Source organism: Vicia villosa, linkage group LG6 (genome assembly GCF_029867415.1).
Source record: "Vicia villosa cultivar HV-30 ecotype Madison, WI linkage group LG6, Vvil1.0, whole genome shotgun sequence".
Taxonomy (NCBI): domain Eukaryota; kingdom Viridiplantae; phylum Streptophyta; class Magnoliopsida; order Fabales; family Fabaceae; genus Vicia; species Vicia villosa.
In genome coordinates, this window is record NC_081185.1 from 94,459,432 (window position 1) to 94,472,635 (window position 13,204).

Sequence of the window (13,204 nt, forward strand, 5' to 3'; positions counted from 1 at the left end):
ATAGAAATACCTGTCTGGTCAGAGGTGGCTCAACTTCGACAACTGGTTCATCATCTTCAAGACCTGTGAAAGTGGAAGTTAAAAATATATAATAATATTTTCTTAAAACAGCAAAGAAAGCTAAGGTTAAGAAAGATTACTTATGTTTAATTTATCTCCCAACACAGTGAAGGCAATATTCATCTTTTCAACAAAAAGGGGGCATCAAACAGTTGGTAATATTGACGCCACCAATGCTCGAATTCTTCTGTTGTTAGGTAAGAAGTGTGAAAGGTGAATTTTGGGAGCTCTAGAAATTGTTTGTTATGAGACTTTAGACAGTCCACATGTTGTCGAGAGGTGAAGGTTCTCCCCGACCAACAAATGTCGTTCTCACAAGTGTAAATACTTTTTGGTAACATTTGGCTGAGGCCAAATTATCGAGACATCAAGTTGGGTTGATAACCTATGAACCCATAACACTTGTCAGTCGATCCTATTCTATAAGATATAAGAGTGGGATTCAAAAATTCCTCCCATACAACATTCAGGTGAGCATGTGTTGTCGGTGTCTTTCCTTGAAAGATAGCTCTAAACCAGCTAGGGCCAAAACACGTGTTAGAAAAGGGAGCCATAGACGAAAGGAAAACCTTACATTCTGAGAAAAGTTTAATGAACTTCATAAAGTTCGTCTTGTTAGATTCACATTGAGGAGTCTACAGAGCGAGTTTAACACCTTCGACACGTCGATCGTGCATGATTGCCAGGATGGCTGATGATACACTAAAACCAATACGTGACTCAAATGTGGCATTTAGGCAATGTTGCAATAACCAATAGGGCCTTGATAAAGATAATTGTTTTGGAGTCGAATGAAGGTGTTTAATCCTTAATGAAGCTAAACCTAATGAATGATAAAGGTAGGCTAATAAAAGTTTTCCTAAAGAGATTTTTCGACCTTCATGTATTTGAATAGCCAGGGAATATAAGCTTTTGCTACCTTAAGGCATCCAGAACAAAACAAAAAATATGATAACCAGAAAGTTAAAAAGGCTACATGTTCTTCATCAAACACTTCAAGATTGTTTATAACATGGTGCTCCATAATATATTTGGTGATAGTGGCGTTACTAAAGTTGAATTCCATTTCTATTTGAAGTGTAGGGTCGAAGGTTTCCCCTAAAGGCGAAAGCCCTATAATCGCCGCTACATCGAAAAGTGTGGGGGTCATCATTCCACAAGGAAGATGGAAAGTCTTAGTCGAGCCTTCCCAGAAGAAAAGAGAGGCAAGCAACATGCTGGATTTAACTTTATGACCATTCCTCGACAGTTGAATGGCGTCAAAGATGCCTAATTCTCTCCACCTTCGTTGTTTCTTCGCTTGAACTTTATTAAGCCAAGTTAGGTAATCTTTGTTTCTAGGAGGAGGAGTCGAATGAAAGACTCTCATTGTAGGATCCATGAACTTCAAGTCTAGTTGACGAGTTTTCTCAAATGCAATAGGCATAATGGATGCAAAAGAGTGAAAGAACGTTTATACCTTGCGAGGGTGTGACCGGTGATCTGGATATGGCCCTGAGAATGCCAAAAGATTGTTAGAAGCTTGAAAAGGAATCAACATTTGATTCTTCCAGATAGTGAGTTTCGTTTCATCTGATGCAGGTTGGGGAGCGAAGTCTAACCCTTTTTCTTCTTCTTCGCGGGATATAATGACATCCATAGGGTTAGCGCCAGTGTCGTAGACAGTGGATACGACAGCCATTGTTAAGAGCTTTGAGCGTTAAGAGTTGGAAAGGAAAAGATTTTCAGAGAAAGCTAGGAGAATATGGGTGAAGGATAGTTTTGAAAGAAAACGTTGAAGGGCTTTTATAGGAAGATTTTTTGACCTAGGGGTTGCATCACCAAGGTAAAAGTCTGAAAAGAAACGTCATTTCAACTGTTTTGGAAACTGAAATAAGGAAGTGGGGGCAGTTAATAGCCCACTACCTAGGATTTATGTAATGAGTATTGCTTTAGAAATTGTGGCATAATTATGGCGTTGACGTCAGTAATGGAAGTCGAAATTGTGAGGAATTCAAAACGTCATTTTTCTCCTTTAGACTTTAGTCGAAATTGGCCTTTTGAGGAGGCAATTTGTTACCCTATAATTTCGACTAACTATTTAAAGTATGATGCTGGAAGCATGTCGATCTAAAGAGAGGAGTTGAGGGACTTTGTTGAGTTGAAGAGTCTTCGACCTCAGTTGAGCTCACAGTCGACGGTAAAGTTTTTATACTTAGAAGAAGGAATTGAGAAATACTCATGTGTTTAATAGAATCAGTCGAAGTCGAAGGTAGTGGATAAGACTTTATAGTTATTTCTCTAGGATACGTGGAGGTCCGATAGGAAAAGATTGTGTGATCGCGACACGTGTCGACAGATGCTTGGTTGACCGTTAGGGAAGTTATTGTTTAGAAATCTATACAAGCAGTGTTGTTAGTAAGTTTTAGGGGTCCGCATTTTTATGTTACAAAAAAAATTCTCTAAATCTCTGTGCAAGTGAGAAACGAGTATTACTTTCTGGAAATGTACGTATGCGTACCATTTTAATCATTATGCAATAGATTTTCATTCTTGTCTTTTACACATATTTGCATCTTCTTTCTTTGATACCTTTATTTCCTGCCAATTTTCCTTACACGCCTTTATTTTTTGTCATGCCTTAAATCCTGTGCATAATCTCTTCTTTACAATTTGTCTTTTATGCATTAAATATAAGTGAAACCAAGATAGGAAAGGAATATAGCACAATAGAGTCCTAGGATTTACTATTTGATCAAGCGAAGTAACCTTTAAAAAGAAACTAGCGGTTGTTTACCAAAATTTTAGGTAAACACTTAGTCACACACACCCTCTTATTACTATCACTTCTAATAATTAGGCCAATAGCTATGATAATTAACACAATAACACACAATTAAATAATTATCATACCACTTAACAATTAAATAATTAAATAACCAATAAATATTTAATAAATAAAATTGGGATGTTACACCATTGATGAAATGTTAGGAGATCGGAAGTGAAAATCTGTCAGGTTTTGTTTTCTGGGTAAGAAATCGCAAGAAGGGATGAAGGTTTGAAGTTTAGAGTTTGGAAAACTGTGGAAAGTTGAAGAGGAAAACTTTATATAGAGAGGGAAAAGGGTCGTTCCCACTTCCTTTCTGAAAAATAAAAAAATTTAAGTGGGGCACGTGTATGCTTCTGAGAGGTGGAGCAGGCGGTTGCCTATTCATTAGCCACCACTACTCCTAGAAAATAAGATTAATGATTATGGTTGCAAAGTTGCACATCTCGATAAGACGTTTTACAAAAGATAGTCATGATGAACATGATGTCTTAGCCGTGATTGAGCAGTCGCGTCGCAGACTGTCTAAAAATGTCATCTCCCAGATGATCCAAAAAGACATTTTTGGAGGAAAATTTGTTAGCTGGAAATTCGATGCTTACTAAAAGAAAGGTATTAAGGAGACAAAGGATTTAATTTAATTAAGAAAACTGACTTTGGCGAAGACTGAAGATATTTCGACAAGCTATTATGGCGAACAGATAGTCATGATGATAAACTTACACTACATCTGGGACTTAGAAATATTTTAAGTCATTCAGACTTGGAGTTCGATGAATAGGATTTTGAAACAGGCTAGTGGCATGATTTTTGGCCCTATTTATCCCTTGAGAAGGACGCGTGGAGGCTTGCAAGAGGCGAAGCGCATGCAGACCGAAACATGTCATCTTCAGAGTAGAAAACCGTTGTATTAGAATTATAATATAAGAGTCTTAGAAAATAAATTTTTGGTGTGTTCAAAATTTTATATCTATATGTTTGACATCGATGCACTGAATAAGTGTTTTTCTCTATTTTGTTTATATGTCTATGCACATAAAATATATAACTTTTTAAAAAAATTTATGTTTTTTTTCTTCTTATAAACAATTACAGAGTGAGTATAAAATATTAATATTTATGAATGAAGATATCAAAGAGAAGAAAATGGATTATAACTTTTTAAATAATTTTTTTTGTAAAAATATAAAATAATTTTAATTGGTCATAAGTTCTAAAAAAGAAAATGAAGAGAAAATTAAATATAATGTGTATCTAATTTCACTTTAAAATTATATTATTTTTTGAATAAATAATAAAATAAATTAAATTTTTTTCCTAATAGTAACTTAATTAGAACAACAAAAATAAGTTTTTTTTTCTTATATTTTAGTACACTATACAAAGTTTTAAATAAAATAAATTTAGTAATAGTATTAGTATATTCTTATACAACATTATTTCATTTCTTAAATTTAGCTTATGTTAGATCATTCTCACGTACATTTTACATAAAAGGGTAGTTAGTAATAGAAGAAATATATAATTGTGGGTATCTATATTCTATTGGTATTGACTATTAGTTGACGAATTACCGGAGTCACATTTGGGTGTAACCTTTTCACTTCCTATATACTACATTTACTACAACACTCATGACTCAACGTTTAATTATCAAATTACTTCTTCAATAGCCTTGGGAATACAATGTCATAGAAACCGAAGCGTTTGGCAAAGAAATAGAGAGACAGCTAATTAATCGTTCTTGCTTGCTTTCTTTATCTTTCTCTCTCACCAGTGTATATAGGAATTGATCTTCATTTCCATGCATCATCACACATTTTAAACCAAAAAAATAAAATCGTTCTCCAAATTAAAAACAATGTCTATTACCACTTTTGACCATGCTGCTCCAGACCAAACCCACAATAAGTACAATATTAACTTTCATTCCAAAATCATTCACACAACTGTCACACATACTCCTTCCGTAGTTGAAGAATGGCTCTCAAATCTCTCCCGCAATAGCCACAGCCGCCGCTACCTTGTCGGCCTAGACGTTGAGTGGCTTCCAAACAGGCTGCCCTCAATGGATAACCCCGTCGCTGTCCTTCAACTCTGCGTAGACAGAGAATGCCTTGTTTTCCAAATCCTCCATGCTCCATATGTTCCACATTCACTTGTTGCTTTTCTGGAGAACCAAGACAACACATTCGTTGGTGTTGGTGTCGGAGAGGACGTGGAGAAACTTCTTAGAGACTACTCCTTGCGTGTTGGGAACTTTGTTGAACTTTGCACCCTTGCTGCTGAGAGATTGGGTGATCATATGAAACGTGTTGGACTTAAAACATTGGCTTTACATGTTCTCGGTAAGGGTATGGAGAAACCTAGGAAGATTACCATGAGTAAATGGAATGCTTTGAAGCTTAGTCCTCAGCAGGTTCAGTATGCTTGTCTCGATGCTTTTGTTTCATTTGAGATTGGAAGGATTCTTAATGCTGGAAACTAGGGTTTGATTGCTTGATTTCTCCTTTGGTTTTACTTCATTGGTCTTGTTAATTTCCCAATGGGGTCTCTTTTATTTTATGTTTTTTGAATTGCGAGTACATCGATCTAGTTCATTCTACAATGCAGTTTTAAGTTTTGTTTTTATTAAATACTTTTTTTTCAACCTTAACATATTACTCTGTTATGGCTTGCTATATGTACACTAAAAGTTTAGACCCACGTTTACACCCTGTTAAAATACAATATAACCCATATGATTGTTTGTGTGAGAATAAATAAAAAATAATTATTAAAGATTTAAAAAATTCAAACCGTATTATTATACGGTGTACTTTTTTTTTTTTGAAATCAAGAAATATATTAAAGTATCAAAGAGTCGAAATTACACCCAACAAAACGAGAAAATAAAAATATACACCGAATGAAAACCTAACTTAAGTAAAACAATGGGTTATTGCTAAACTCAAAGAAGTTATAATTGGAATGAGTAATTTTCCCGATGTACGACCACCTCCAAACGAGCGTTTTGCAACTCCAAACAACATCCCGCAAATTCCATGATCCGTTGTTAAAAACCATGTCATTCCTACGTAACAAAAGGCTCCATAAAATAGCAAGTCAAACGGTACTAACTTTCCCGTTTTTGACTTTCTTCGAACGGCAAAAGGAACTCCATAATAAATAATTTTCTTTAAAATCTAAACCGATTTTAAAGGATAATCCAATCCATTCGGCCATTTCCCTCCAAACAATTCCGGCATTCCGGCAAGATAAGAAAGAGTGAAGAAGAGATTCGTTGCAATTATCACAAAAGACACAATTAAGATTCGAGGTATTCCAAAGAGAATCCTTAGTTGGGATTTTGTTGATAAATTACCTCCAACCAAAAGACTTCACTTTCAATGGAACTTCCACCTTCCAAATTTCATTGAACGCCACATCAAATCTATTAACCGGACCGAAAGGAACCAAAAAGCAACAGAGGTAATGATAGCAAGAAGAAACTTTAAAAATACCATCCGTTTCCAACTTCGAAACAACCGCATATAAGCTGGACAAAAGTTGGTCGCGGGCATCAGCTCCCACCGCAGCATCTGGGGCCAAAACAACGGCCATATTCAGCCCGGAAACAGTAGCTGTAACCATGGCATCATTCAGACCAGCTGCGGTATCGACAACATACGTTGCAGGAATTCCAAAATCTCCCCAAAACCACTCCCCCTCAACCCACCCTCTGTTTACGGTGATTTCCGGTAAACAACCGCTAGTTTTCCAAACTATAATAAATATGATTTGGTTACTCGCAGGATCGACTAGATTGATCCTAGGACATAGTCAAATAGGTTGTTATTCATGATAGTTCGAATTATGTCTATGATTGGTGTGTCTTGAAATAGGAAAAACTTAATCAAAGGAATAAAGATTAACAATCACCTTGTTATACACGTAAATATAACATCAGCGAAAGGTAAGTTAAAGATAAAACATAAGACAAAACTGTAAAAGTGCGAGAATCTTAAAGTGCAGAAAAGTTAAATGCTTCGAAAGTTAAATAACATGAATAAAGGAAAATACACATGTATTTAAATTGGTGTTGGTGTCATACATACATTTCTCAGCGAACTCTTTCTCTTAACACTTGATACTTGAGTAATATGTGAGTGATTTGTACAAAATGAACACATGGAATCCTAACATTAAGACCCTTATTTATACTAGTTTCGACCCTAACGGTCCTATACTAATCTAATGCCACGTTTCCCATAGGAAATCCAGGGACGTCATCTGTCTTCGTGCGGTTACATAAACTACTTCGAAATTCAAATCATCCCGCCTGAATCTTCCTTCGACGCGTGGCAACATAATTATAATCGATAATGCCACGAAAATACGCTAAGCTTCAGTACTTCACATATTTCGCAAAAACATCTAAGTCCCAAAGACCATTCTTTTCGAATTTAGCTTCGGCGCTCACTATCTTTGTTCCAACTTAAACATCACTCTCGAAGCATGGCCATCAGTAGCCATTTTTATCTTCAAAGATGATCATCAATAACCATCTTCCTTCGAATTCCAAACCTTCGAAGGACATTCTTCTCAAACGAAATCTTCAACTAACAAATTGCCCCCACTAAATGTTTGTTTCGAAAAACAAGAGAAATAGGTGTTTCTTGCTGTAACAAGATTTCATTTTTAAAGTTCCGAGACCATTGACTGACGTCATAATCATTTATGACTCTGTTTCCAAAACGTCTTGTCATTTTCAAAGATGTCTACTCATAACTTACATTCCCATGTTCTGGTCTTACTTCATGATCATTACTCCTATATACTAGGAATGAAGCTAATAACTGTTCGACCGTCGTTGGATTAAATCAACGCCTGCCGCGTGTCTCTTCACTTTTACCCAAAAGATTTGAAAGGGTTTCCGTTAAACCTTTAAATACCTGAACCCTTACCTTCATATAACTTTCACCTCTATTTCCTCATTCTTCCCACTAAAAAGAACATTCCTGGTTATATTCAAACCCATTCCCAAAATCAAACTTACTCATGGCGTCTTCCTCAAACGTTCTTCAACCAGCTTTGAAACTTCAACAGTCTACACGGATGGGGAATCAAGAGTGCATACCAAACCCAAATATTGCAGAAGTGCGCGCAATTTACGCTTCTCAGGTAATCATTCCCTTTGAACTTTCTAGAAAAACTCATGCCTTCATGTGTCCTTTACCAGGAGAAACTAACTCCTCTCTGAATAAATTCTTTCCTGCTTATTATAAAACTAGGCCTTTAGTTAGTAAGAACAAAATAGATGAAGATGGTCGTCCTATCTTAGCAGATCCTGATGGTGTAGAAGATACTTCGACCGTAACCCCTTCAGCCCTAGAGAAAATTAGGTTAAACTATGTAACCAATTTTGTGAAAGTTTTTAGGTCAATTCCCTTAGCAAAAGACCCTGAACTGTACTATGCCTGGCTAGAAAGAATAGAGAAACACAAGGCTTCTTTCTGGAAACAACTGGGCATTTACGATTTAATCCAACTGTCCAAAACTGGTTTAGAATACAACCAAACCATGTTAGTTGCGTCAGTTCATTTCTGGGATGCTTCCCATAACACTTTCCATCTTCCATGTGGAATGATCACCCTCACTCTTTTCGACATAGCTGCTATCACGGGGCTTCGACCAACCGGAGAGATCTTCAACCCCAACGTCATGGATACTGATACTATTAACTTTAACGAAGCAACCGTTACTTACAATGCATTCATTCAACAATATCATGACGAAAACAATGAGGTAGTCTCAGACGAAGAGCATATTGCTTTCTTAGCCTTATGGCTCTCGAGATGCGTCTTCTGTTCTAGGTCCATACAAGTAGCAAAAAGGTATCTTTGTATGGCCAATCAACTACATGCTGGAACAAAACTAAACTTGAGCCAGTTAATTCTAGGGTTTCTCTATGAGAACCTAGGTGAAGTAGCAGACCTTGTTAAGAATTATAAAGCAGGTTCCTTGCTTTTCGCTGGTCCTTTCTGGCTGCTACAACTGTGGCTCAATGCTACTTTCGAGGCTCAACTCCCATTTCGCGGCGTTGTGAACGAAGAAGATCCAAACATTAAAAATCGAACTGTAGAAGGAACCAGGTTGGCTTTGCTAACCCCAAAAGAAGAGACTAGGAAGCTTCGCGAACATTTTTTAGCATATGTCATGATGTTTGCTCAGTGTCATTAATTCATCCCTTTGATGGCTCCATTCGTAAACAAGACAGTGGGTCCTGAATGGTTCACTCGAAAGTTTCCAACAATATCTCAAGATCAAGAGGCTGAATCCATGATTATTTGGGAAGCTTTCCTTACCCCAAGGTTATTCTATCACCGTCTTCGCCCCTCCAAAAGCCAATGTTTTCTCATCTGCTACCAACCAAATCTGGTATCGAGGCAATTTGGATTGGTTCAAGTAAAACCCAAATGTCTGTATGAGAAGAGGAACCATATGTGTTTACACACTTTACATCTGACTGAAGAAGAATGTGAGTAAAAAATTGCCAGATACGCTGGTGTGGCCAATCTTTCACCTGTTCCTTTCGAACCTGCCTTTTATTCTAGACTTGACGTTTCTACTCCCTTAGCCGTAACCATCATTAAGTGATGATGTCACTTTCTTCAAAACGTCTCTTTAAGACGTGCGTGCACCAGTTTTTCATGATTACATCTCAACTTCCCAGGGCGGGAAACGGCGGAAGCCATAACTTCTCTTTGGAATATCAAACGCAGTCTAATCAATCATTAAAATTGAACCGTTCCTTTATTTCCCCAGGTCTATATAAAGGATTAACATTACACTTCTTCCTTCACACTTGCTTCAAACTCTTGCTCAAGACTTTGTTTCTCTTCCTCGGTTTTCTCAAAACACAGAGTTTAAAAGAAAAACCTTTTCAACCTTTTTCTTCTCCACATGGCGCAACCTCTTACCTACAATAACATTAGAGCTTGCATAAAGAAGGAATTCAAACTCTCTAAAGAGGAGTTTGATGAAAACTTCATATGCATCAGTGCTCTTTTTGCTAATCAAGAACTCGATTTCTATTATGAAATCCTAGAGGGACCTGTTTATCCCAACATGCTAGCAGATTTCTGGATGTTTGCGTCTCTACGCATAGATCCAGAGGGCAGAACTACTATAGTTTCTGAGGTTCGACGTGCCCAAATCAGAATCACTCCTTCCACCATCTCTAACTTGATGAGATGTAACAACTCTGGTGAAACCTTTGATGACAACAGCTTCAACATGACGACTCATCTTCTGTTGAGGACTCTTATGGACAACGATCCTTACAGCGCCAAAGTCATCAGGGTTTGGCATCAACTGCTCGTGGGTAACTTTCAACCACGAAACCATGATCAAAACAACATCATGGTGGAGGACTTGGAATTTATCCTCTGTGCCCTTCATGGGAAGAAAATCAACTCCCCCTTAATGATTTTCAAAGGGCTTGTCGAAGCCGTTTCCATGGCTGCTGCCCGTCAAGGGGTTGTAACTTGTCTTCCTTATGGAAGGCTCTTGTCTTACATATTCCTTAAAAAGGGAATAGTAAGGAGGATGCGCAACTCCGGATCCATGAACATGTTCGAGGCAGAGAGCTTGCCCCTGTTGCCCCTAGAAGGTTTAGACCAAAGGATCAACTAGGAGGTAGTTTGGTTTAGGTTTTTATTTGCTTTAGTTTTTTGTAACCTTCCATGTTTTGGAAACCAACCCTCTTGTAATGAATGTACTCTCTTAATATTAATGGAAGATGTTTTGAAGTTTCTTTGTCTTCTTCTTTTATTTGCCATACATGTTTGTTTGAACATAAAGCCATTTTGGTGTTAGTTCAACCATTTTGGCTTACGTAGTATACCTCAATATCTATGTTTTTGCAATCTTTACTTCATGCATGCTTGGTTTGTACCTTTTCAGATACTTCCCGTTTACTCTTAAAATCCTGCGATCTTCTGCTAACTCTTCTATCTCGTAAGCATTATTCGAGAATACTTTCAAGATTCGAAAGGGTCCCTCCCAGTGTGGAGACCATTTACCAAGTGTTTGATTCTTTCGATCTATAGGTAAAATAACTTTCCAAACTAAGTCATTATTGATAAAAGTTTTACCTTTCACCTTTTTGTTGTATGCTCTAGACACTCTTTCTTTTTGTCTTTTTATCATCTCCAATGCTCAAAGTCTGCCTTCGTCCAGGTCTACTAATTCATTCATCATCAACTCCCAATACATGTTAGGAGGGATTTTTTCCTGTCTTTGTATCCGAACTGACTGCAAACATATCTCAACTGGGAGTACTGCGTCATGTCCAAATGTCAATTGGAAAGGCGTAGTGTTTGTAGCTTCTTTTGGAGATGTTCGACAAGCCCAAAGCGCTTGGTTTATAGTTTTGTGCCAACTCTTAGGCTTTTTTCCCACATGTTTCTTTATGAGACCGATTATTATTTTGTTTGCTGCTTCGACTTGTCCATTTGCCTGAGCATAGTAAGGTGTAGAAGTGAACAACTTGAAACCCATTTCTTTGGCGAAGTCTTGCATTTTCCGCCCAGTGAACACTAATCCTTGATCTGTGGTTATACTTTCTGGGATTCCAAATATGTATATGATGTGTTTCTGAATAAACTCGATCACGGCCTCTTGGTCCACGTTCGCCAACGGTATAGCTTCGACCCATTTTGTGAAGTAGTCTATTCCTACTAGTATGTATCTTTGACCCTTAGAGGATTTAGGGTGTATTTCTCCAATCAGATCCAATGCCCAGCCTCTGAAAGGCCAAGGCTTTATTATTGAACTTAACTCATTCGCTGGAGCGTGTTGAATACCTGCATGCTCTTGGCATTCTTGACACTCTTTTGCGAATTCTATGCAGTCTTTTAACATATAAGGCCAATACATTCCATATCGGAACAGAAGCCATTTCATTTTGTGCCCTGCTTGATGTGCCCCACATGCTCCACTGTGTACATTTGAAGATTGGCTCTCCAATCTCTCCCGCAATAGCCACACCCGCCGCTACCTTGTTGGCATAGACGTGGAGTGGCTCCTAAACCGGCTGCCCTCTATGGATAACCCCGTCGCTGTCCTCCAACTCTGTGTAGACAGAGAATGCCTTGTTTTCCAAATCCTCCACGCTCCATATGTCCCAGATTCACTTGTTGCTTTTCTCGAGAACCAAAACAACACATTCGTTGGTGTTGGTGTCGGAGAAGACGTGGAGAAGCTTCTTAGAGACTACACCTTGCATGTTGCGAACTTTGTTAAACTTTGCACGCTTGCTGCTGAGAGATTGGGTGATCATATGAAACGTGTGGGACTTAAAACATTGGCTTTACATGTTCTTGGTAGGGGTATGGAGAAACCTAGGAAGATTACCATGAGTAAATGGAATGATTTAAATCTTAGTCCTCAGCAGGTTCGGTATGCTTGTCTCGATGCTTTTGTTTCATTTGAGATTGGAAGGGTTCTTAATGCTGGAAACTAGGGTTTGATAGGCTGGTTTCTTGATTGTTTTTACTTCATTGGTCTTGTTAGTTTCCCAATGGGGTCTCTTTTATTTTACTATGTTTTTTGAAGGATTGTGATTTGTGAGTACATTGATGCTCTAGTTCATTGTACAATGCAGTTATAAGTATTGAATTTATTAAATATTTTTTTCCACCTTAAAATATTACTCTGTTATTTTCATTATGTTATGTTTACTTTTGAATAATAGTAATTCTTGTATAAATTATCAATTTACTATAAGAAATTGATAGTACTATATACAAATGGAGACTAACAATGACAGACAAAATACTTGTAGGCATAGACTACTTTTCCCTGTGGATCTCTAGTATGTTGTTGGTATAGGCTTTATAAATCTTTTATGTTTAATTTTATACTAGTGGAAGGCTGAATCTAAAAGGAAGCAAAGTATGGCAAAGATAGTCTAACTTGTTGTCTATGATTCATTTTGAGATCAACAATCCATCCTCATATTTATCTTTCAGCTATTTGTATCTCATGCTCTCCCTTCACATTTCATTTATACAAAAATAGCGTGCCATTTATAAATAAAACCACTTTATAATTTATAAATGAAGACAAAATGCGTCATTTTTAGTTAACTTCACTTCCATTTGAAATTTAAATTTTCTACTCTTACACTAATATCACTTCCATTTGAAATTTAAATTTTCACTAACATTTTCAATTAATCCGGAACTAGAGCTCTATTGTAACAAAATTCTCAAATTAGATTATTCAATCACCATCTTGTTCTTGTGCAGAACATTGACGATGTCCGTGGGATTCGACATCAGATTTTTA

General features: G+C 37.2%; 2 protein-coding genes across 2 annotated transcripts; both read left to right on the forward strand.

Annotated features, from left to right (window-relative positions):
• Positions 1–4,108: 4,108 nt before the first annotated feature.
• LOC131609341 (3'-5' exonuclease-like) lies at positions 4,109–5,362 on the forward strand. The gene has a single exon (XM_058881024.1). The coding sequence runs from the start codon at positions 4,731–4,733 to the stop codon at positions 5,355–5,357; it is 627 nt and encodes a 208-aa protein (XP_058737007.1). The 5' UTR covers positions 4,109–4,730; the 3' UTR covers positions 5,358–5,362.
• Positions 5,363–6,500: 1,138 nt separating this feature from the next.
• Positions 6,501–12,460, forward strand: LOC131614162 (3'-5' exonuclease-like). Its single transcript, XM_058885788.1, has 2 exons — positions 6,501–6,609; positions 11,869–12,460. Exons 1-2 carry the CDS (start codon positions 6,501–6,503, stop codon positions 12,375–12,377), a joined length of 618 nt encoding a protein of 205 aa, XP_058741771.1. The 3' UTR covers positions 12,378–12,460.
• The last annotated feature ends 744 nt before the right edge of the window (positions 12,461–13,204 follow it).

What these genes read in the sequence shown, in the direction of transcription:
- LOC131609341 (XM_058881024.1), top strand. Translation starts at nt 4,731, where the DNA reads ATGTCTATTACCACTTTTGACCATGCTGCTCCAGACCAAACCCACAAT.
- LOC131614162 (XM_058885788.1), top strand. Translation starts at nt 6,501, where the DNA reads ATGGCATCATTCAGACCAGCTGCGGTATCGACAACATACGTTGCAGGA. An exon ending in TCTGTTTACGGTGATTTCCG is followed by an intron (nt 6,610 to 11,868) that starts GTAAACAACCGC and finishes GTACATTTGAAG; the next exon opens with ATTGGCTCTCCAATCTCTCC.